The 20577-nt window shown below is 40.6% G+C and overlaps 1 protein-coding gene and 1 long non-coding RNA gene across 7 annotated transcripts; one reads left to right on the plus strand and one right to left on the minus strand.

Annotated features, from left to right (window-relative positions):
- Nucleotides 1-206: 206 nt before the first annotated feature.
- NADSYN1 (NAD synthetase 1) lies at nt 207-18371 on the plus strand. 6 transcript variants are annotated; one of them, XR_010473156.1, is made up of 24 exons: nt 207-359; nt 517-577; nt 1062-1178; nt 1636-1689; nt 2079-2168; nt 3049-3100; nt 3552-3640; nt 4838-4955; nt 6349-6480; nt 6831-6905; nt 7079-7203; nt 7419-7467; nt 8095-8197; nt 8852-9020; nt 9355-9490; nt 10956-11062; nt 11850-11981; nt 12462-12531; nt 13329-13457; nt 14160-14336; nt 16896-16971; nt 17428-17487; nt 18010-18049; nt 18287-18371. XR_010473156.1 is itself a non-coding variant. In XM_065065531.1 (22 exons), the coding sequence occupies exons 1-21, from the start codon at nt 275-277 to the stop codon at nt 16947-16949; spliced, it is 2124 nt and encodes a 707-aa protein (XP_064921603.1). In that variant the 5' UTR covers nt 207-274; the 3' UTR covers nt 16950-16971; nt 17428-18371. The 6 variants fall into 6 exon arrangements, 2 of the variants coding, with proteins under 2 accessions (XP_064921603.1, XP_064921602.1); XR_010473154.1 differs by having other exon boundaries at nt 17428-18049; XR_010473155.1 differs by having other exon boundaries at nt 18010-18371.
- Nucleotides 4310-20573, minus strand: LOC135579627 (uncharacterized). The gene is made up of 3 exons (XR_010473158.1): nt 20362-20573; nt 18090-18302; nt 4310-7187 (listed from the first exon to the last, which is right to left on the minus strand). It is a non-coding gene; the product is annotated as an uncharacterized LOC135579627 (long non-coding RNA).
- Nucleotides 20574-20577: the final 4 nt, after the last annotated feature.

Raw genomic sequence — 20577 nt, forward strand, 5'->3', positions numbered from 1 at the left:
CGCGGCAGAGGTGGCACTGGGGGAGCTTTGGAGGTCCCTTCAGCCCAAATTATTCTGCGATTCTGTGATACGAAACTGCAGCAACCGGCTAAGGGGACGCAGCAGAAAACCCCACTGGGGGCTCGGCAGCAGCTCTTACCGAGCCGGCACTTCCCCCGCTCCCGGGGCGAGCGCTCCGGCCGCCGCCCCGAGCCGGGTTGGCCGGCAGGCGGCGGGAGGAGCGGCCCGGGCCCGGGCCCGCCCCGGAAGCGGCGGGGGAGCCGGCGTGGCCGCCATGGGCAGAGCGGTGACCGTGGCCACCTGCGCCCTCAACCAGTGGGCCCTGGATTTCCAGGGCAACCTGGAGAGGATTGTCAGGAGTGAGTGGGGGGGCGGTGGGGCCGGCTGCTCCGCGGGTTGCGCGGCCCCAGCCCTGCGGAGCGGCGGAGGCCCGGCCTGGGCTGTGCGGTCCGGTTACCGGAGCCGTGGGCCCCGGTCCGGAGCGTCCGGCTGGGGTTTAATCCGAGCCTCTTCCAGGTATTGACATCGCCAAGAGCCGAGGAGCCCGGTACCGGCTGGGGCCAGAGCTTGAAATCTGGTAAGAGCGTTTTGTTGGTGCTGGGTTTGGTCCGTTCCCAGGTAGATACTGCAGAACGATCAGTAAAAAAATAATTCCCAGGTAATGGTCAGTAAAAAAGTCAGCCCTGTGGTGCTCTAAGGCTTAAAGCATTATTTAAAGCAGCTGTCAGTGCAAAGAAAAACATTGCAGTTGCAAGCACAAGATGGGTGCTCTTCTCTTGGAAATGTCACTGGTATTGATCATTTTTGGCCTATTTCAGCCAGTCTTCCATCACAGAACCCATTGTACTTTGACTTCTCCGAGGGCCAGGATGCTGCCCTTGTGAGGAACGTCCCAGCAATGTCGCAATGTTTTCAGTGCTGGATGATGTTGGCAGTGCTGCTCCTGCACGTTCTGCAAATATTGCCTCTGGGATGAGTGGTTCATGTCTGCCATAGTTCTGGTCCCTGGCTCTGCTGCTGACCTTGGCTGAATTTTGTATTTCTTCTGTTTTTTCATGCAGTGGTTACGGCTGCTCGGATCACTACTATGAGTCTGACACGCTCCTGCATTCGTTCCAAGTTCTGGCAAAGCTTCTGGAGTCTCCAGCCACTCAAGATATTATCTGTGATGTGGGAATGTAAGTTTTTTTTGTGTGTAAATAAAGGGGTGAGTCTTTAGAAATGCCGCATCGAACTTTTAAACACATCTGGGGAACTGCGCTACTCTCCCTTTTAATTACCATGACTGGGAGTGCAACATGCAAAACACTTTCTGAAGGAGAATCCTATTAATGTACACCTACAGGTTGGATTAAATAAATAAGCCCAGCCAGGAAGATTCTTTTGGTCTTCTCGTGCTGCTGAGGTGTGTCAGTCCTGTGGGAGCTGATACATGTGAGACTGACAGCGTGGTCAGTAACTCTGGTTTTTGCAAACAACTGTTTCAATTTAAAAAAATAGAAGGCAAGACTTGATATATCATTTTGTAAGTGCTGTCTTAAAAATACTTAGTGTGCAGTGGAGTCAATTCTGTAGCTTTTCTTAATTTCATTTAATGAACTTAGCCGCTGGTAACTTTGCTTTGTATTTTCACAGGCCTGTTCTGCACAGAAACGTTCGCTACAGCTGTCGAGTGATCTTTTTAAATAAGTAAGTAGTTCCACATGGGTTTTGTGAGACATTAGTTAGTGTATCCTTTCATAGACCTGTTGGGCCTTCAGGAAAGATTTTTCAGCGCTGTGTGGAGCGATGGAGTTGTCTTCCTGTCTGCTGAATTTTAGAGAGACAACTAATGTTTTTCCATTATCACTTTTTCCTTTCTGCGTTTGTAGAAACTAAATTTCCACTGCTTTCTGAAAGATTCCAGAAAAAAAGCCACAACCCTTAGGTCTTCAAACTGAAACTTTAAAAATCATTGTATGTAGTAGTTGTTTAATGTACATCATAATAGAAAAAAAGAGCTGGTATTAGTCAGTGTTCTTAGTCTTGATTGGCTGTACATCAGGTCTTAAGTTGCCATTTCTGTTTTATGTTTTAAGAAAAATTCTTCTGATCAGACCGAAAATATCATTGGCAAATGCAGGAAACTACAGGGAACTGAGATGGTTTACGCCGTGGAACAAAGCGAGGTAGGCTGACGACCCTTAAAATCGTGTTCAAAACCACGGCTTGCTGTTTGCAGCCACAGCAGAAAGACTGAAACCTCTCTAGCAAACCAGCGATGCTGCTCCAGAGGGAGCGGTAAGACAGAGCCAGCTAAGCTATGTAATTGAAGCTCAATTAGGAAGCTTATTAAGTGTAATCAAATTCTGAATTACTGAGGTGGAAGGAAAAGTGGGGCTGAACGATCCTGCAGCCAGGGGAGCAGTGGCATTTTCCTTGTCTCTGCTTTTTAATCTGGGCAGTTCAGGACTGGAAGAGCCTGTGTTTATTTGCTCCATTGATTGATGTATCCTATGCAGTATTAAACTGGAAAACAATGTGAAATGGATGCGCCGTGTCAGAATTTTAACAGCTGCAGAGGCTACACACCTTATGATGCCACAAAATATGCGTGATGCTCGTTTCGGATGCCATGTGCTCCTCCTCGAGTCAGAGAACGTTCCAATTTGTTGGTCTCAGGACTGAGTGCATCTGGGAGAGCCCTTCTTAATTCCAGCTGGCTTCCAAGTTGCTCATCTAGTAACACTGCAAAAAGAAAAGCTTTTATTTAGTATTTGACTTGCATTTTGCGTTCTTTATTAGGTCTAGTTTATAGCTAGGATGGAGTGTTGTTCACCATGCATTTCTGAAGCAAAGTGGGATGTTCCTACCTAATAATATTTCTCATTAATTTCACAGAAAGTATGAGGGTTCTTTTTGAATGTTTTTTTAAACATACACGGCCCTGTACAACTGAGTGCAATTTCTTTTCTCAATGTTAGAAGGTGGCAGAATGTGGAGATAAGAATCAGTTTTTATGCTGTAATTTACATGACGATGTATTCACAACCTATAACCCTGCTTTAGGCACGTGGAGGAATATTTTCTACCCAGGATTATTCAGGAAGTGACTGGACAGGTAAGTTTGTCAAGGATTCTTTTCTTTGTAACTTTAGCATCTTCCAGAGTCAGCGATTTAAATGAATAGAATTGATGGCATAAAACTGTAATACACCAAATTGTGCTGTCAGTCTTGTGGCAGATCCATAGGTTTCAGTGATAGCTCTCAGTTACATTAAAGGAGAACATAATTGAACCTTGTTTATGTTCATATTTGGCAGCAAAACAAGTGCATTTTAAATTCGCCTCAGTTGTTTGTCTATACAGGACCTTGAAGATTGTCTTATTTCGCACAGTTCTGGCACTCATATTTTTCTGTGCTTGAGACTAGAAATGAGTATGTGTTTTGAGGTTAAAAAAAAATTAAACTTAACCTCATATAACCTTGGTATAAAATGAAAGTGTAATGTGATTGACATTGTTAGAGTCTTCTATTTGATGTGTGTAAGGATGTTCTTGTTTTTTCTCAGGAAACTGTTCCTTTTGGGGATGCAGTGCTAGCGACCAAAGATACCTGCCTAGGGGCAGAAATATGCGAAGAACTCTGGGCACCAAACAGGTAAAGGAGAAGAAGAAATGCAAAGTAAACTAAAACATCCCTGGACCTCCTGCCTGAAATACGTTTGAAAAAAAAATCTGCTTATTATTCTTCCATGTGGTAAATGTTTCAGATAGTGCCAGGTAGCTAAATTATAACTAGGAGCAATAAATGCATCAGGGGAAAAATTTCACTAGGCTGGATACAGAAAGAAGTTTTAGGTGGTTGAGCTGAATTCATTTGAAACAGAAGGTAGGAGAGAAATACTGAGAAGTGGAATGAAAAGGGCGACCTGGGGAAACAAGTGACAGAAAACTACAGTGCTCGTGTTCAGATACTGTTCAGCTTTCGGTTCATCCTGAGGTTGAAGTGTCCTCTCTGGGTCCATCGCTGTAACTTGATCTGGGGTTCAAGTGACAGAGGTTTATTTTGTATCAATTTGTAGTATTCATTTTGTGCAGTAATTATAATCCCATATTGTTCCCACTTACTGTACCTTGTCTCAAGAATTTGAAACTACTAGTAGGTCTTTTTATTTAATTACCTTATTCTATTTATCTTCGGCTTTGTCCGACTCCTTCAAAGCGTTTCACTTAACAAATTGGAGCTCTCTTATATTAGACAAGCTAGAGCATGGGCTTCTAGGCAACATCACTTTGAGATGTGTAACTCATTTTTCCTACTTAGCTGTTAGCTTCGTCCTTCTGCTTTATTTTTTAAGCAGCATCAGACAATGCATGAAGATAATGCAGAAGGAAACAACAAAAGCAAAGCCTAGTGCCCTGAATACTTCCTGTTATTATTTTAATTCTTGTTACAATTTAAAGTTTTTCCCAACAATAAAGAAGATCCCATTCACAAAGGTCTGATGAGGGGTGGGGGTGGAGAGACAAAAAAACGTGAAAGCTGTTGTAGTTACCATAAAATAAGCAAAATATTCCTGATGTTTTTTGTAAATCTCTCAGTTACAGACATTCACTTAGAGCAAAAGGAGCAAAAACCCTTTTGCTCTTTGCAGCCACCACTGGTCTTTGACAGAAGAGTCAGGCAATGCAAAAAACCAGATGTTTTTGTGAGTCCTATCCTTATTTGGATAGACATGCAGAAAACTGGCAACGACACAGATGTTTTTACTTGTCGGTGGTTTTAAATGATGCCTGTAGTACCCACAGCATAGTATTACCAGCTGAATTTTGTTCCTGCCTTTTGCTTTGCCAGCCCTCATATTGAAATGGGGCTTGACGGCGTGGAAATTTTCACTAACTCTTCAGGGAGTCACCACGTGCTGCGGAAGGCTCACACCCGCGTGGATTTGGTGAATTCTGCCACAGCAAAGGTATACGCTTAATAAAATAATGTGTTTTTGGTTACGCACCTCACTTTATTTCAGAAGTCGTCTCTCTTGTGACAGGATGTAGCATTTCCTATGTGAATGTGGAGGCCTTGACAGACTTGGTTGTTAGCTTTTTGTTTTCTTACCTATAATTCCCTTCCCTGATTGAATCAGCTATAGGGGCAGAGCTCTCTGGCAGGGGGACTGTACTTATTTGGGGCATCCTGCTATATATCTTGCTCTAATGTGAAACACTAATTTATTTCCAGCTCTGTGACCCCAAATGCCAGAAGCTGTTTGACTGCATGTTGGCTCTGTCTGGTCTGTGGAGCAGCAGACCAGAAGAACATCTAGTCCTGCACTGGCATGCCAAGTATAGTATCTTTCACAAGCACTAAAAATACCTTAAAACAGCTTGATAACTCCCAGCTCTGGAGACCTATGCTCCAAAAAATGCATATGATGTCCTCAGTCTTAATTCTGTTAAGCACAGAAGAAAAAAAATATATCATGGATAAATGTATAATGGATAGAAATGGATAGAAAATGGTTCATCAGAATAACTGACTTCATGTGCTGAATTGCCAGCTCATTGCCAGCTTGTAGTTCCATCAACAAAGGGGATTATTTCCCTAGCACATATAAAACCATCCAAAAGTCTCTTTGTTTCCTTAAAATGTCAGTTTTTTTCCCAGTTTTTGTTCACATAGCAACATTGTGCTGGAGAAGTCCTGGTAACTGTATCAGAAAGGGGAAATAGAAATAAGTGTTTAAACTCAGACTTCATTATTTTTCCCCATCATCTTCTTACTTAAAATATATTCAATTTTTTTCTACTTTGAAGGTTCTGTTTATTTTGAAGAAGAGCAGACATTTAGTTATTAGACTGTAATCCTGTCCAAGTGATGGAGACAAACCAAAGTAATGAATGTACATTACACTGTGAAAAATGTTCTATTTGTTTAACTGCTTTGTCATCGTAATTTAACACGCTTTGGTTCTATTTAGCAGCATCTGCTTTGTCCTCAGATATCCAAACACACCTGTTGTCATCTTCCTGCTTTTCCCAGTCTCAATTTGGACTTTGAATTTCGATTTAGAAGTGCAGCCCTCTCTGTTTGGGCTAATAACAGAAGACTCCAACAACGTGAAAGGGATACAGCTCAGTTACTACATTTACTTTTGTAGTTACTTCTTTCCATTGTGCGTATCACATGCAAAGTAGTTTTACAAATGACAAGAGAGTGTCCTAGCTGTAAATAATTCACAATATAAAGACTTAGGAAAATGATAAGAAGGCCAGGAACAGATAAATAGCATTTTGCCTTTTAACATTCTGTCAGGCGCTATATTCTGAAAAGCACTTTTTTTGTCTGCATCTTTGTTTTCCTCCCAGAACGGTGGAATATATATTTTAGCTAACCAGAAAGGCTGTGACGGCGATCGTCTGTATTATGACGGCTGTGCCATGATTTCGGTGAATGGAGAAACAGTCGCACAAGGATCCCAGTTTTCACTTGATGATGTGGTAATATATTCAACCTATAGCTGCTGGTTACAGCTGAAATTAGTACTGCTGCATTTATGCTCAACACTTCCCAGATGTTCCAGATATTAGGTCCATGTCTCTAGACTAAAAAAGATTTATTTTTACTATGTTATTCAACAAGATCCAAGGTTTTTCCTAGTAAAATTGCCTTCTCTTGAGAGCAAGGAAGAGCTCTCACAGTACAAGAGCTTCCTGAAAATGTTTGTGTATGCATACAAACCAGGATTGAAAGAAGTTGCATGCGTTCTTCTTCTCCAGTGTTTTTTGTAGTCCAAGTGTTGTTTATTTGTTTGTGTAGAACCGATCTAACATTGAAAGCCTTTCCGTAGGAGGTGCTGGTTGCCACTCTGGACTTGGAGGATGTTCGAAGTTACAGAGCAGAGATTTCATCTCGTAACTTGGCGGTAAGAATTCTCTACGGAGTTATGTTTGGAAACTCTGCCGAGTTTGAATAGTTACTGAATTTTAAAAGTATTTTCATGTCTTGCTTTTCATAGTATTCAATAGATTTCTTGTTTTATAGGCACGTGCTATGCTAAAATTGATGTCTTCCCAATTCTTCTGTACTATTGCTTAGGCCAGTAAAGTGAATCCTTATCCCAGGATAAAAGTGGATTTTGCTCTGTCATGTTCTGATGATGTGGCTGTGCCTACTTGTGTGCCAGTCCAGTGGAGACATCATAGTCCTGAGGAGGAGATCAGGTAAGAACATACTAAATCTGTTGCTTGAAAGTCATTTTGTTTAAAAAAACCAAACCAAAACCAAACCAAAACTCAAACCAAGAAGAGATAAACATAAGATCTTATTTATATTTAAGTAAAGAAAGTATCTCACTGGATATCTCACAGTAAATACGGTGACTTGCTTAGGTCTTAGTCCATAACCTTCTTAGAATAAGCATTTTCTCTGTTTTCAGCCTTGGGCCTGCATGTTGGCTTTGGGACTATTTAAGGCGCAGCAAACAGGTAAGGAAAACTGTTTTTGTTCTTTGCCTTGGCTTACACGTCCCCTCCTGTGCTGCTGTTAACGCTAAGTCATGTTAGTCCAAGGTGTAAGGCTTGACGTTTTCACTGGTGGCTCATTCAGACTTAAAACTCGTACGCAAAGCGTGACTTCAACGTACTCTTCAGAGTTTTTCCTTAGGAATTGTGCTTTCTTTGGAAGCAACAGTCATGCTAACCTAATAAAGGAGTTTTTTTTTCTTTGTAACACTGTTTTTTCAGTAAGGAAAATACTTAATGGCATAATGGAGATGTTTAAAATAAGCAGAGTGAACTAGTAATTGAGTTGAAAAGTGAAATATATATGAAAAAATTAATCTTTTGTAGTAGCTCTTGTATCTTACTAGAGGATAAAGATGTACTGGAAGTTTTTCTAGCCAAAGGGTTTACACTGGCTACATGTTTGATTATCCAGTCGATAAGAGTTTAAGAGGGTTTGCTAGGTCAGGTTGGTTTGGTTTTCCCCAGTACAATATAAGCAGACTTGAGCAATGCACACGCAATCCTGTTAGAAAAGTATGTTTCTGAATGGCACAATATATATTTTTCTAATTTTCCTCTTTGGAATGTCTTCCTTGCTCTGTTTTCAAGGCAGGATTTCTCCTGCCTCTTAGTGGTGGAATTGACAGCTCTGCTACAGCTTGCATCGTGTACTCCATGTGTCACCAGGTTTGCCTGGCAGTCAAGAATGGAAGTGAGTAGATGTGCACGTCTGCCTTGCCACGCTTACTAATCATTAGGGAGAACTTAATGTTAGCTGGGTGCGATAGATGCAAGACATGATAAGTGGTAAACTCTTGCCCAGCGGTTCTAATGGAATCCTTTGTATCAGATATTCCAGCAATGTGTGTCCACATTTCAGGTTCTTTGAACGGGTTTAATAGTTTTCATTCTGGTTTTCAGGATTGGATGTGGAACTCAGACTAGTTTCTGTCTGGAGTATCGTTCAAAATGTTGGCCAATGTAGTTTTGGTATTTCAGTTTATCATGAGATTTTTCTCCTTCTGTTTAAGTCAGCACTACAAAACGTGGTTCAACATGGTTCAAACTCTTCAACTGGCTCTAAATAGACTACATGTGTTTAGCTAAGCCTTTGTACATATTGGATCATATTTTCCATCAAGTTTCTTTAAGGCATAGAACAAATGGATTTAGTGTTTCTGTCTTCAAAATTAGGAGTGAAATCAGAACTTCTTTTATTCAATATATGAAAATACGTTTGGAGAGTTAGATGATGGCATCATCTCATTTTCGAGGGGCAGTGTAAAGCTTAATTGGAATATGTATCCTCAATACCAGGAGTGCAACAATTTCCACTCTTGTTCTGTTTCTTTTGCTTTGGACTCAGATGCAGATGTGCTGGCTGATGTGCGCAAGATTGTGAATGATGAGACCTATGTTCCTGAGGATCCTCGAGAATTCTGCAAGCGCATCTTTACCACTTGCTATATGGCCAGCGAGAATTCCTCCCAGGATACCCGCAACAGGGCTAAACTCCTGGCCGAGCAAATAGGCAGGTACAAGATGCTGCAAAGAAATCACGTTCTGGCAAAGTCTTTCATATAAAAATAAAAGAGGAAAACAGGATAGTAGGTGTGTTAAGTAGGAGTATTACAGATGTTTTTTAAGTGTGTAAATGCGAGGCAAACTTATAAGCATCTAGTAAAGGACATGGAAATTTGGAAACAGACGCTGGAAAGTTTTATTCTTTCCTAAGTTTCTTCATGCCAGATCTGAGCTGGTAGCGGCCTTTCAAATATCATTTTATGGGTGGGCTTTTTCTTTTTTATAATGCCATTTTATATAGTCAGATTGTGCTAGTTGAGTCACTTCTGCTTGAATTCTTTTCAGCTATCACATCAATCTGAACATAGATGCGGCTGTGAAAGCCGTTGTGGGAATTTTCATCATGGTGACAGGTCGAACTCCCTGTTTTTCTGTCTATGGAGGGAGCAGCAGAGAAAACCTGGCACTCCAGAATGTGCAGGTGTGTTTCATGTAGGCTGAATCAGGTCAGAACCTCCTTTTTTTTTTTTTTTTTTTTTAATTTATTTTGATTCCTTTAAAGAGTACAAAATGGTCAAGTAGCAAGGGGCCCTTCATTTGCATTGCTGTGAAAACCTGAACTTGTGGTACATCCCTGAAGATTCCTGGGTTTCCAGTAAATGCTGGTCTGCAGCAGAAATCAACAATCCCACATAACTCAGGACTAGACCAAGATAATTTTTGTTTGTAACTTTTACAGGATGGTCAGGAAGCAGTAATATACACCTGTATCCCATCAATAGCATCAATGTTTAGAAAAGTGCCCCAACAGAAAGCTGCCAGGTCAGGAAGATGAGCAGCAAAAGATTTTTATAGATAAGTCTGAGTCCAGTAGGATTGCAGCAGGTTAAGACCCAAAAATATTGCTGATGTACAGTAGATTTTCCTACGGTGAATATTAGCAGCCTTTAAAAGGCTCTGAGATGTCAGTCTTAGCCATTCTAATTCCTGGATGTCCTCAGTTTTAGAAGGTAAAAAATAATTGTATTTTTTATCATCAGAATGTATTTGATCTTCAATGGCCTTATGAAACACAGCTCAAACACACATTTCCAGTTACTCATTTTCATTGTGTCAGAACAGATTGGTGCTGTGCCTCGGTAGCACTGGTATAACTATCCTATAGAACCACAGAAAACAACTGCCTGGTGACTCCTAGGCCCTGGCTCCAGTTGTACCTTTCCTTGGCTGGAGAGTTTTCTTTTTTGGCTTCCAACCTATCCAGAAAGTCTGTTCTAATTCTGGCTAAATGTCGATTACTGTATTGGATAGTTTTTGTTAGCTCAGAACCTGATCTTTCTTCCCCTGCTGTTACTGGAGAGCTCCAGCTGTCTCCTCTGGAAGCAAACATTGAATACTTTATCAGCTTATTGGCAAAGGGATTGGCATTAGTCACAAAGTATGATGATTTGCTTAAAATCACACACTGTTGTGGCCAGGGCTGGGTTTGCATTTCAGGTCTGCTTGGTGTTATTACCATCCTTAGAAAAAGCAGAGTTTCAGAATGGTGACAGAAGCAAAGAGAACTTTTTACAAATTTTCTGTAAGTAAATCCCTTTAGTTTAATACTCCGTGAAAGGATGTGTAAGACATATAGTTCATCTGCATACTTTATCCCTCTTGGACCCTTACTAGTGCTTATAGGAGGCAGAAAATGGCAATTACTCCCCATTCTGCAATTCAGAGTAGAATAAACTTGCCCAGGTGTGTCAGTCTGTGGCAGTAGCAGATACTGAACCTGGCCTTCCTATGTTCAGCATCTTCTCCACAAGTTTGTCCTTGCATTAACACTTCCCCTCTAGCATTTTGTTCTTTATAGGTTTGTTCAGGGAACTGACTAATAAAAATGATTGAGGAGAAATTGTTCTGCTTTGTGAATTCGTTTTGTTTTCCATTTTGCTTTGCAGGCTCGAATCAGAATGGTCCTTGCCTACCTGTTTGCTCAGCTGACGCTTTGGGCTCGGGGGATGCCGGGGGGACTCCTGGTGCTGGGATCAACCAATGCGGATGAGAGGTTGGTGGAAATTAGAAATCTAAAAGCAGGTGAACTGGGAACAGGGCACCTCTTTCCTTGCAACTCTACCAAATCCCAGCGTAAATTAGAAGAGGTAACAAGCTAAGAATACACTGATAGCAGTGAAATTAAGTAGCTGAATTGACCTGAATGGAAAATTGTGTATTTTTCAGAAGTTTACCCCAAGTATTGTCGTAGTTTGCCAATAAACTGCTGTTCCTTCCTTAGCCATTTTCAGTAGAGCTTGCCTGTGGGGCTACCAGGTGAACTTTCCAATCTGTTATTTGTTGTATTTTCCATCACTGTAATAGGAATGAAGTTGTGAACTTCGAGTTGAAAAATGTCTTTGAAATCTGGAGTACTGTTATTAGAGCTGACTATTCGAAGATTAAAGCAATTCCCATGAGACTGTGGGATTGATAATCTCAAAAGCTGGGAGAGTAGCGTATGCTGATTTTATGGGTATTTTGGGATTTACTTTTTTAAGTGGTCAGGACAGTATTTTAATTGTTTTGCATCAAATATATTACCTTAGCATGGGCAGTTTAGCAGTGCTTCATAATGGTTTAAAATATTGTCTTCCTCCTGGCAATTTCATGGCTTTGGGATAACCCTGTGGCAGCTGAACACCCGTTTGCCTCTTACATATAAATACATAAACAATATGTGGTCTGTTTTTCCCTGTCTTTATATGACATATATATTCTATATAGAATAAACCATTATTTATTATACTAATGTTACATTATTCTTTACTGTTACTATATAAACTTTGTCTCTCGCTCAGTCTCCGAGGTTACTTGACGAAGTACGATTGCTCAAGTGCTGATATCAACCCCATTGGTGGAATCAGCAAGACTGACTTGAAGAACTTCATACAATATTGCATTGAAAATTTTCAGCTCACGGCCCTCAGAAGGTGAGTAGTGAAGCGGCGATATCTGGTGACTCTATTTGTATGCAGCAAATTGTGGACTTCACGGTTTGATTTTCTGTACTAACAGCTAAGCTGCAGTAATATTGCAAATGCTAATAAAGAAGAGTCTTCTGCATGACCTTCTGGTTTTAAATGACTCTGTACCCTTCACAATGTAAATGACTGGGTGCTGAAAGTGCCACCAGTCCTAGGAGGGACCGAATGCAAGTGTTTGTGTTGTTAATTCTGCTGAAGGAACTGTTTGAACTAGATGCTTTATGTTTTTTTTGTATAAAGCATTGCTTTTTAAACCTGGAAAAGCTTGCAAGTGCAATTTCTTTAGAGTTATCCGATCATTTAGCAGCTTATGCCCTGAAAAAAATTTGAATAAAGCATTTGATTTTTAACAAACCAGACTGGTTGTTAACTATACTATTGACATTGGGTAGAATTAATGATTTTCTTTTTATCTTTTCCATACAGTATCATGTCAGCTCCACCCACTCCAGAGTTAGAGCCCCTGGTAGATGGACACGTGGCTCAAACTGATGAGGTAATGGGCAGTGACTATAAAATGCTCTGGTAAGCCTGATCCCAAAACTTGTTTTGTGTCCAACAGCTATTGTTTGCTCTTGTGTGCATCTGTGCATGTTATAAACAACCTTAAAGCCACTGACAAGGCCTTGGTGTGCCACACCAGCGGTTTCCAGAGGAGCAACTTAACATTTTTTGAATGATTTTATATTTTGGGCACTTAGAAGGATGTGTGTTCTGAAATTCAGTTTGTTCTAAAGCTTCTTAACATCAGAAGAGAGACAGAAAGGGCCTAACTGCTATGAAAATGGCAAAGCCCTCCCTCTTCTTGCTCTGCCCTTCTCTTTGCTACCCACTTGTGTAAGACAGGACTGCTCAGCCAAACCACCACCTCGAAAGGCTGTTGGATGTTTAACTGCAGGGTACTGTAAAATTCTATGATAAAGCAAAGAGCTGCTGAACTAGAATTAATGGTTTTCTTCATTTGGCGTCACCTTACTGATACATGCTACATTTAAGCTACCTAGAAGTGAAAATGAACAAATGATATGCAGGAAGAAATCTTTTCACTGACCAAATCAAATATATTCAGGGAAGAATTTCTAATCTTCCATGTCAGAGAGATTCCAGGGTTTTGGTTTTTTTTGTTTGTTTTCTGCTCACAATATTACTATCTCCTTGTCTTTTTGATCATTCACAATTTCATTTTGGTCTTGCCTTGACTAAGCTGGGTTGTTGTAATTGCTCCATAAAGCTGATAATTATAATTTGCATAGTTAAGATTTTCACTGACTTTGTGTGTGTGTGTGATTTCAGGTGGACATGGGGATGACCTATGCAGAGCTCTCAATCTATGGCAAATTAAGAAAAATTGCAAAGGCTGGACCGTACAGTATGTTCTGTAAGCTGATTAATATGTGGAAGGAAATTTGTACTCCAAGAGAGGTAATATTAAAAAAAAATAAAATCAAATAATGTAATTTCTTAACCAAAGTAGACTATGTTTGGAGAAAGGTCAAACAGACTTCCTTTTAACTGAAAGGGATATTTTAATTATTCTATGTTTAGAGATTATTGCGCAGCTGTAGCAAAATACACTGGAAAAACTGGTATGCATCTCTTAATGGACCTTGTTGTCTGTGTTGCACATTGTTGTAACGGTAATTGGGTAATTTGAAAACAATTAGTTCAGAACTGTACCTTCAGGGGAAAATTATTCTCCGCAACTTATGTGGCTGACTGCTCTTGAAGCCTTTGGTTATGTGTTCCGCGACAGCCTTGAAGGACTGTCTACACTGAAGACGTGTCCTCTTGGCTGTTACGCAGTTTGTCCTTTCTTGTGCACGAAGGAAAAGGTTCAGATTGACAGCAGAATTGCGGAGGTTAGTGCTTATTGTTAGATTTTGTACATGACACATCCTTATTTTTATAGTAAATAGGTGCAGAGAGGGAAGCGGTGTCTGAAAATTGTCTTAAATGCCTCTTAGAGGTAGGGTGATCCACAGTGATTCATACCAGTAGTGGTAGATAATTTATGTAAATGTTAGTGGAAGAAAACAGATATGTAAAGCTAGAATACAATCTCAGCTAAATTTTTCAATACTAAGAACCTTCATCTGATTAAAAGCTATATTCTCTGTACACCAGGTGGCATCCAAGGTCAAGCATTTCTTCAGGGTATATTCCATGAACAGACATAAAATGACCACTCTCACACCATCCTACCACGCTGAAAACTACAGCCCGGATGACAACCGGTTTGACCTGAGGCCTTTTCTTTATAATACCTCGTGGTCCTGGCAATTTAGGTGTATAGATAAAGAGGTAAGTGCTGTCTACTTCTTGTACAGATTTGTATTTAAAGCCCTTGCAATGGGACAAGCGCAACTCCAGTGAACATCCAGCAAAAGCCCTCTGGCATTTAGGATAATAGTTTTAAACAGAAATAAGTGTGATTGATCTTTTCACATCACTGTGAGGCTAAGAACTAATAGGTGTACCCATACTCATCAAGTCTTGTGCTAGTACAGAGAACAAGCTTCTGTGTTTCAGTTTCAGTTCAGGATGTGTCTGCAGGGATCTGTTTAATTGCAGGATTGAGACTTGACCTACATCTGTGTGGGAAAAGCCCCTAAGAGGCAGCAATCCACTGTGAATCCTTTCTCACCTGCTGCTATCAGAACTGTGCTTCTTGTAGTTTTTAGTCACACCTTCAATGTTACTTTAATGCATATTTTTATGGCAAAAGTGCTGGGCTGAAGAATTTTAGCACCTTGAAAATATTTCTGCCAGCGATTTTTACACCTCAGTTGCTTTTAAGATATGTTTATATATGTAATAAAATATTAATTCCCTCATCTGCAAAATGCCAGACATGCTGTAATAGTGTTTTTATTACCTTGAAACCTAGGATAAAAGCTACCATATGTGGTGGTTTTTCTTTTTCTTTTCAATCATTTTAGACTTTTTCCCCACTGAAGTCCAGGACAAAAGGGTTTTTTTGGCCCCAATGGGAGTTGAGTAAAATTATTTTTGTAAGGTCTGGACCAAAATATAATTATTTTATGCTTACAGTAAATGTGATTAAGATATTTTCATGACCCAAAATATTCATACACTCTTTAACTACATTTGTATGGAATAGCGGTTGTGCTATGCAAGGGTCATTGCAACTTATTCCTGAAAACTGGGATTTAAGTTTTGGGAAAAATCTTTTATGGAGGTAACAGTAACCTGAATTGATAATTGATAGTTTTTTGCAAGACTGGAAAATAATGACTTGCAATAATGTGAGTTAAATCTGCCCTATTCAAGAAAGGGAATACTGTAAGAGTTTCCACTTATTGTGCATATTCAGTACAACAGTTATTCTGAGGAAAATTACTCTGTAGGACAATGTCTTACTGATAATTGTGCTCCTGGGACTTAATCTGTGCTTAAGGTTTTTCTGGCATAGTAACAGGACTGTAAAAATATGGTATAAACTCTAACTGATGCAATTTTGCCAGAGAACACCTTTAGGCAGGTAATGCCAGGTTTTCCTATAGAAGACTCACATTACAGCTTGAGCTCATTTGTGAAGGGAAATGGTTTTGTGTGCTAACGACAGAGAAATCTGTTGGATTTGTGGTAAGTGCTTTTCTACTTTGGATGTTTGTAGTGTAGTGAAGCCAAATTAGTTATCCACTCTTCTAACTGCAAAATTCCCTCTGTATTTGCTGCAGAAGGTACAGGGGTAAGAGGAGGCTGAGTTTATAGTGCTTGCTGGGAATTGCCTGATTTGCCCTTGGAGTCTTGGTATCATTCAGCTCTACCTGGGTCATGGAATTTCTAGTGGTTGAGTGACCCTGGAAACTGCAGTAGCACTGTCTGTAGGTTCTGCTGTGAAGTTAATGCACGAGGTAAACGATGTGTGGTCAGACCGTGCACTTTAACAGTTTCCAAGTGCCAGAATGTTAATTGGGATTTTAATAGCTGGCGTAATTTGAAGGAACTGTGACATAGCTCAGAAGAAAACTAGCACACCTACCCCCAAGGGTTAGGTACCAGTAGTCTGTCTTCTGCTTTTTCTAGTGCTTACTGGTCATACCACAAGATAAGCTACGTTGGGTCAAACTGAAGATTGAGCAACCTGAGTATCTTTGTGCCTCTCAGCAGCAGATGTTGAAGGACGAACATAAGAACAGAGAATTTATAGTACAACCCACCCTATATATCCCCATAGGTCTAGGGAACGTAAATCTAAATTTTCCAGTTAGAGGTAACGTGCAGAACATCATGTTTAGTTTGTGCTCTTGGTCTATCCTCCCTGAGTTTGTAGAATCCATTCTGAAACAATTTATACTGTTAGCCTTAGCAACAGTTTAGCTTAATATAAGGCAATTAATTTTCTAAAGTTCTAAGAACAGTGAAGGCCAGTTTTATAAAACTGTGTGTGTGTGCATGGAAAGCACTCCCTGTATTTGTTTTAATTATTCTAGGCTCTTAGGGGCAGGGTTCCAGGTTATGGCCTGATCTGATCTGACAGCTGTCACTGAAACGGACAGCGCTGCCTCCCTTCCTGTCTCTCCTGGCTTTTGAGATGACTTTGGTGCTCGTCTCACTCTTTGGGCAGCCAAATGAAGTCACCGAACTGACAAAAACCTAAGAACTGATGGGAGCCTGTGGCTGGGGGGAGGTTAAGAGGGTAGGTAGAAAGTTTGACCTTCTTGTTTGGCTGCAACTAACATCTTGTTCAGCTCAGTTGTCCCCTAGAGTGTCTCCCGCTGTCAGTTCCTGATAAATCTGGGCTCTCCACTGTTTTGTGATGGAAGTCTGAAAAGACAGGAGACGCTAAATGCAAGTGTATTTTTACTATTGAATCGGTTTCCTTTTAACTTGCAGGTATCCAAGCTAGAAAAAAAGGAAGGAATTTCCCTAGATGAAGATGTGGACTGACTTGCTGTCTTGTTTAGCTGTGGTAATTAATTTGCTACGCAGAATGTTCAAAACTGGAGTATACTGTGATGATCATGAGCAGAGATGACCCAAACAGTTGTTGAGATGACCATTGTAAACAGGATTTATAATAAACTCCTCTATTTTGATTGACTCCATGGTTTGTTCCCAATATACTTAAACCATAGTTTGGCTAAGGAATCATTTGTTAAGGATTTTCTTCAACTACTGGAGTTAATTACCTTTAATTGAAAATATTTGGATAAGCCCATCAGTCATAAATACAGGGTAGTCTTTTGTGAAAGTGTAATAATTCATTCTAATAATTTGGATATGATTTTTGAGTAACATTCAGCCGAAAGTATAAAATTTTAACAGTTCTGGCATGTGCTGTTGAGGGGAAAGGCTCATTTTGCTTTGCAATAAACTTGTAATTTTATAATGCTAATTGACTCCGTTCTTTTTTTTATTAATCCAGCATTGGCTGTGTACACTGGACCAGTGTTTTGAATAGCCACGCAAGGCCTAATTCAGAAAGGTACTGGAAACATGTCTAACTTGAAGCAGATGGGTAATCTTGTTAGTGGGATCCAAATTAAGAGTTCAGCTTCTTGTTTTGCATCTACTTGCTGTGTAACTTGTGACAATTAACTTTAAAATCTCTGACTTAATTTTCTCAGAGAGGAGAAATAACCTGCTTCATTAGTCTGTTCAGGGATTGTTTAATGGTTATTGCCCTCCAAGATCCTCAGCTGTATTTTAAGGATTTTGAAAAAAGTTGGCATGGTGTCTTTTCCCTCCTGGCATTTTTGATGTGTAAGGGTAACCTGAGTCCCTTTTCTGCTTGTTCATTTAATGTTTGGCCATTTTTGTTGCTTTTTTAAAAATCTGATTTGAAAGATGCTTTCAGAGGTTCTAGACAAACCATGCTATAACTGCAACAGCCGGGAAGCTTAGACCAGGCAAGACTTTTGTTAAAATGGTTATACATTGTGCTAATGACAAATGTCTGCTAAAGGGCATGTTCTCTACATTTGTTTTCCACAATCTGGAAACACAGAGTTGATTCACTTGGAGTTAAAGATGCCGCATTATTCTTGGTGAGTTTATTATATGGTATTTTATAAATACGTAGCTTACCTTAGTGGATGTTGCTGATACTAAGGATGTTTGTGTTCATCTGACTGAAAACCCCGGTTAAGATCTGCTTTCCTTCACTGTTGGTTGGCCATTTCCCCTTCCCGTTCCAGCCACAGGGAGTGGATGAATTTTGAATAGCTGTTCAGGAATCCATTGTATATTTGAAGGCTTCTTATTTCTTTTTTTTCTTCCTGAAGTTATTGATTCTCCTTCCTGACCATCACAGAAGAGGAAAGAAGGAAACATTTGCTTTCATTCAAATAAAATCAATAGCAAAACCAATACAACGTTTACACGTACTTCCTGTTACTGTGGTTACCCTGAATGTTTCAGACACTTAGCAAAAGGACGTTTGTTGTTTTTAGCAATGGCACTTAGAGCATGTGTGAGAAGTGCATTTTATTTCTTGCCTGCTGCTGCTGAATACACATTGTCCCAGCCCACCTCTACTTTCCTTTTACTATCCTGAAATTTTCACTGTACCTGTTCCATCTGATGCCTCTACTCAAATTTTATTGGTGCTTTGCTGTCTACTGAGAATGGGAAATAACTGTTATGAGTAGCTGCTGCCGTTCACTTTTTACTAGTGATGACTCTTACAGTAATGTCATGGCATTTTCCTTTTTATCTTAAGCTCCACAAAAAGGCTGGATCTTACCGTGACTTATTTAGAAGCCTCTGTATAATGACAATGTTTGACCCATCAGTTGTGCAGCTGAAGGCAAAAACCTACCCCATTGCTAATTAAACAGTGTAGGACAGACCTACTTTTATTGCTCAGGTTGGAACACCAAATCAAGGGATGGATACACTTTCCTGTTTATTATGCTGCTGTAGCTCCCAGTTTGTGGCAGAAACATATTGTTGTCATATTGTTGTCATATTGTTGTCCCTAAACCAGGGTTCTTTAGCCGGTGTGCATGCAAATTTTGAAATTCTGTATGCAGAGATGAGTTGCTGGTTTTATTGCAGAGTTGTACAAATCTGGATGCTAGATCAAACTAGTGTACCAGCAATGCAAAAGTCTCATTCATTTATACAAAATGCCATTGGTATATGCACACCCTCAGAACTGTCCTGTAGGGCTGATTGGTTACAATATTTGCATACGAGATATATAACACTGTTTTTACTACACATGCTCACTAAGCAGAGGTCTTCTGGAGGCAGGTAGCCTTTAATGAGGGGGTGTGGTTTTGTATTCAAATGACATAATGAGCAAAGCACATCCACAAAATTTGGCAATTATAATAATAATAATAAACTGTCCATGGTTGACCTGTCATTTTTGGAATAGGTCTTGTTCTGCAATTGAAAGTTAATTACTGCTAGACATCTCGTTTGTTACTTGTCTAATATTAACTCTCCAGGAGGCCTCATGGTCAGCTCTTTTGGCCTGTCTAGCAACAAAATTATCCTGACACCTACCCTTTTGAAATTGCAGCTTTATGAAATTGAACAGTCAAAATGTGCATGAAAGGGACCATGAAGAAAGGGCAAGGGTAGTAAAAGTGAAGAATCTTTTAACAAAGTAGCATAAGCCAAGTTCCTAATTGGTTCTGGGGTGCCTAGGTAGCTATATAGAAATTAAATACCTGCTGTGACCAGAGCTGTGAATAAGTATCTAAGAATGTAAATACTAGCAGAAAGCAATAATTTCTAACCTCACTATTATTTCTCAATACATCCTAAAGCCAGATCCTGCATGGCCGGTGTTGGCGACTGGCTTGGAGGTGTGTGCAGCTGAGAACTGTAGAATCATTTGGGTTGGAAAACACCTTTAAGATCATCAGATCCAGTCCACCACTTAACTATGTCCCTAAGAACCTTGTTTATGCATCTTTTAAACCCCTCCAGAGATGGTGACTCCATCATTTCCCCCGGGCAGCCTGTCCCAGTGCTTCATAACCCTTTCAGTGAAGAATTTTTTCCTAATATCCAATCTGAACCTCCCCTGGTGCGACTTGAGGCCATTTCCTCTCATCCTATCGCTTGTTACTTGGGAGAAGAGACCAACCCCCTCCATGCTCCAAGCTCCTTTCAGGCAGTTCAGAGATCAGAAGGTCTCCTCTCAGCTCCTGTTCTCCAGCTGAACCCCCAGGTCCCTCAGCTGCTCCCATGACACTTGTGCTCCAGCCCCTCACTAGCCTGGTTGCTCGGCTTCTGTGACGTAAAAAAGCTTCAGCTCCTCACGATATATATATTTAAATCGTAAACAACGTCTGGGATCTGCTCTCCAGGTGGAGAGCAACACTTTTTACCAGAGACTTACTGTCACGTCTTTCATCAACCCCCGGCCGCTTAAAAACTCCAGTTCCTGAGGCGGCAGTCATTGCCGGGGCGCGACACGGAGCTCCGTTTGCTGCCAGAGGCACAACCCTGTCAGGGGGAAGCGGCGTGACCGAAGACGGTTCCTGGCGATGACCCGGAACGGGGAGCGAACTGAGCCAGCGCCTTCCCGCCCGCCGCCAGTCACGTGAAGAGGGCG

Source organism: Columba livia, chromosome 5, assembly GCF_036013475.1.
Source record: "Columba livia isolate bColLiv1 breed racing homer chromosome 5, bColLiv1.pat.W.v2, whole genome shotgun sequence".
Classification (NCBI taxonomy): domain Eukaryota; kingdom Metazoa; phylum Chordata; class Aves; order Columbiformes; family Columbidae; genus Columba; species Columba livia.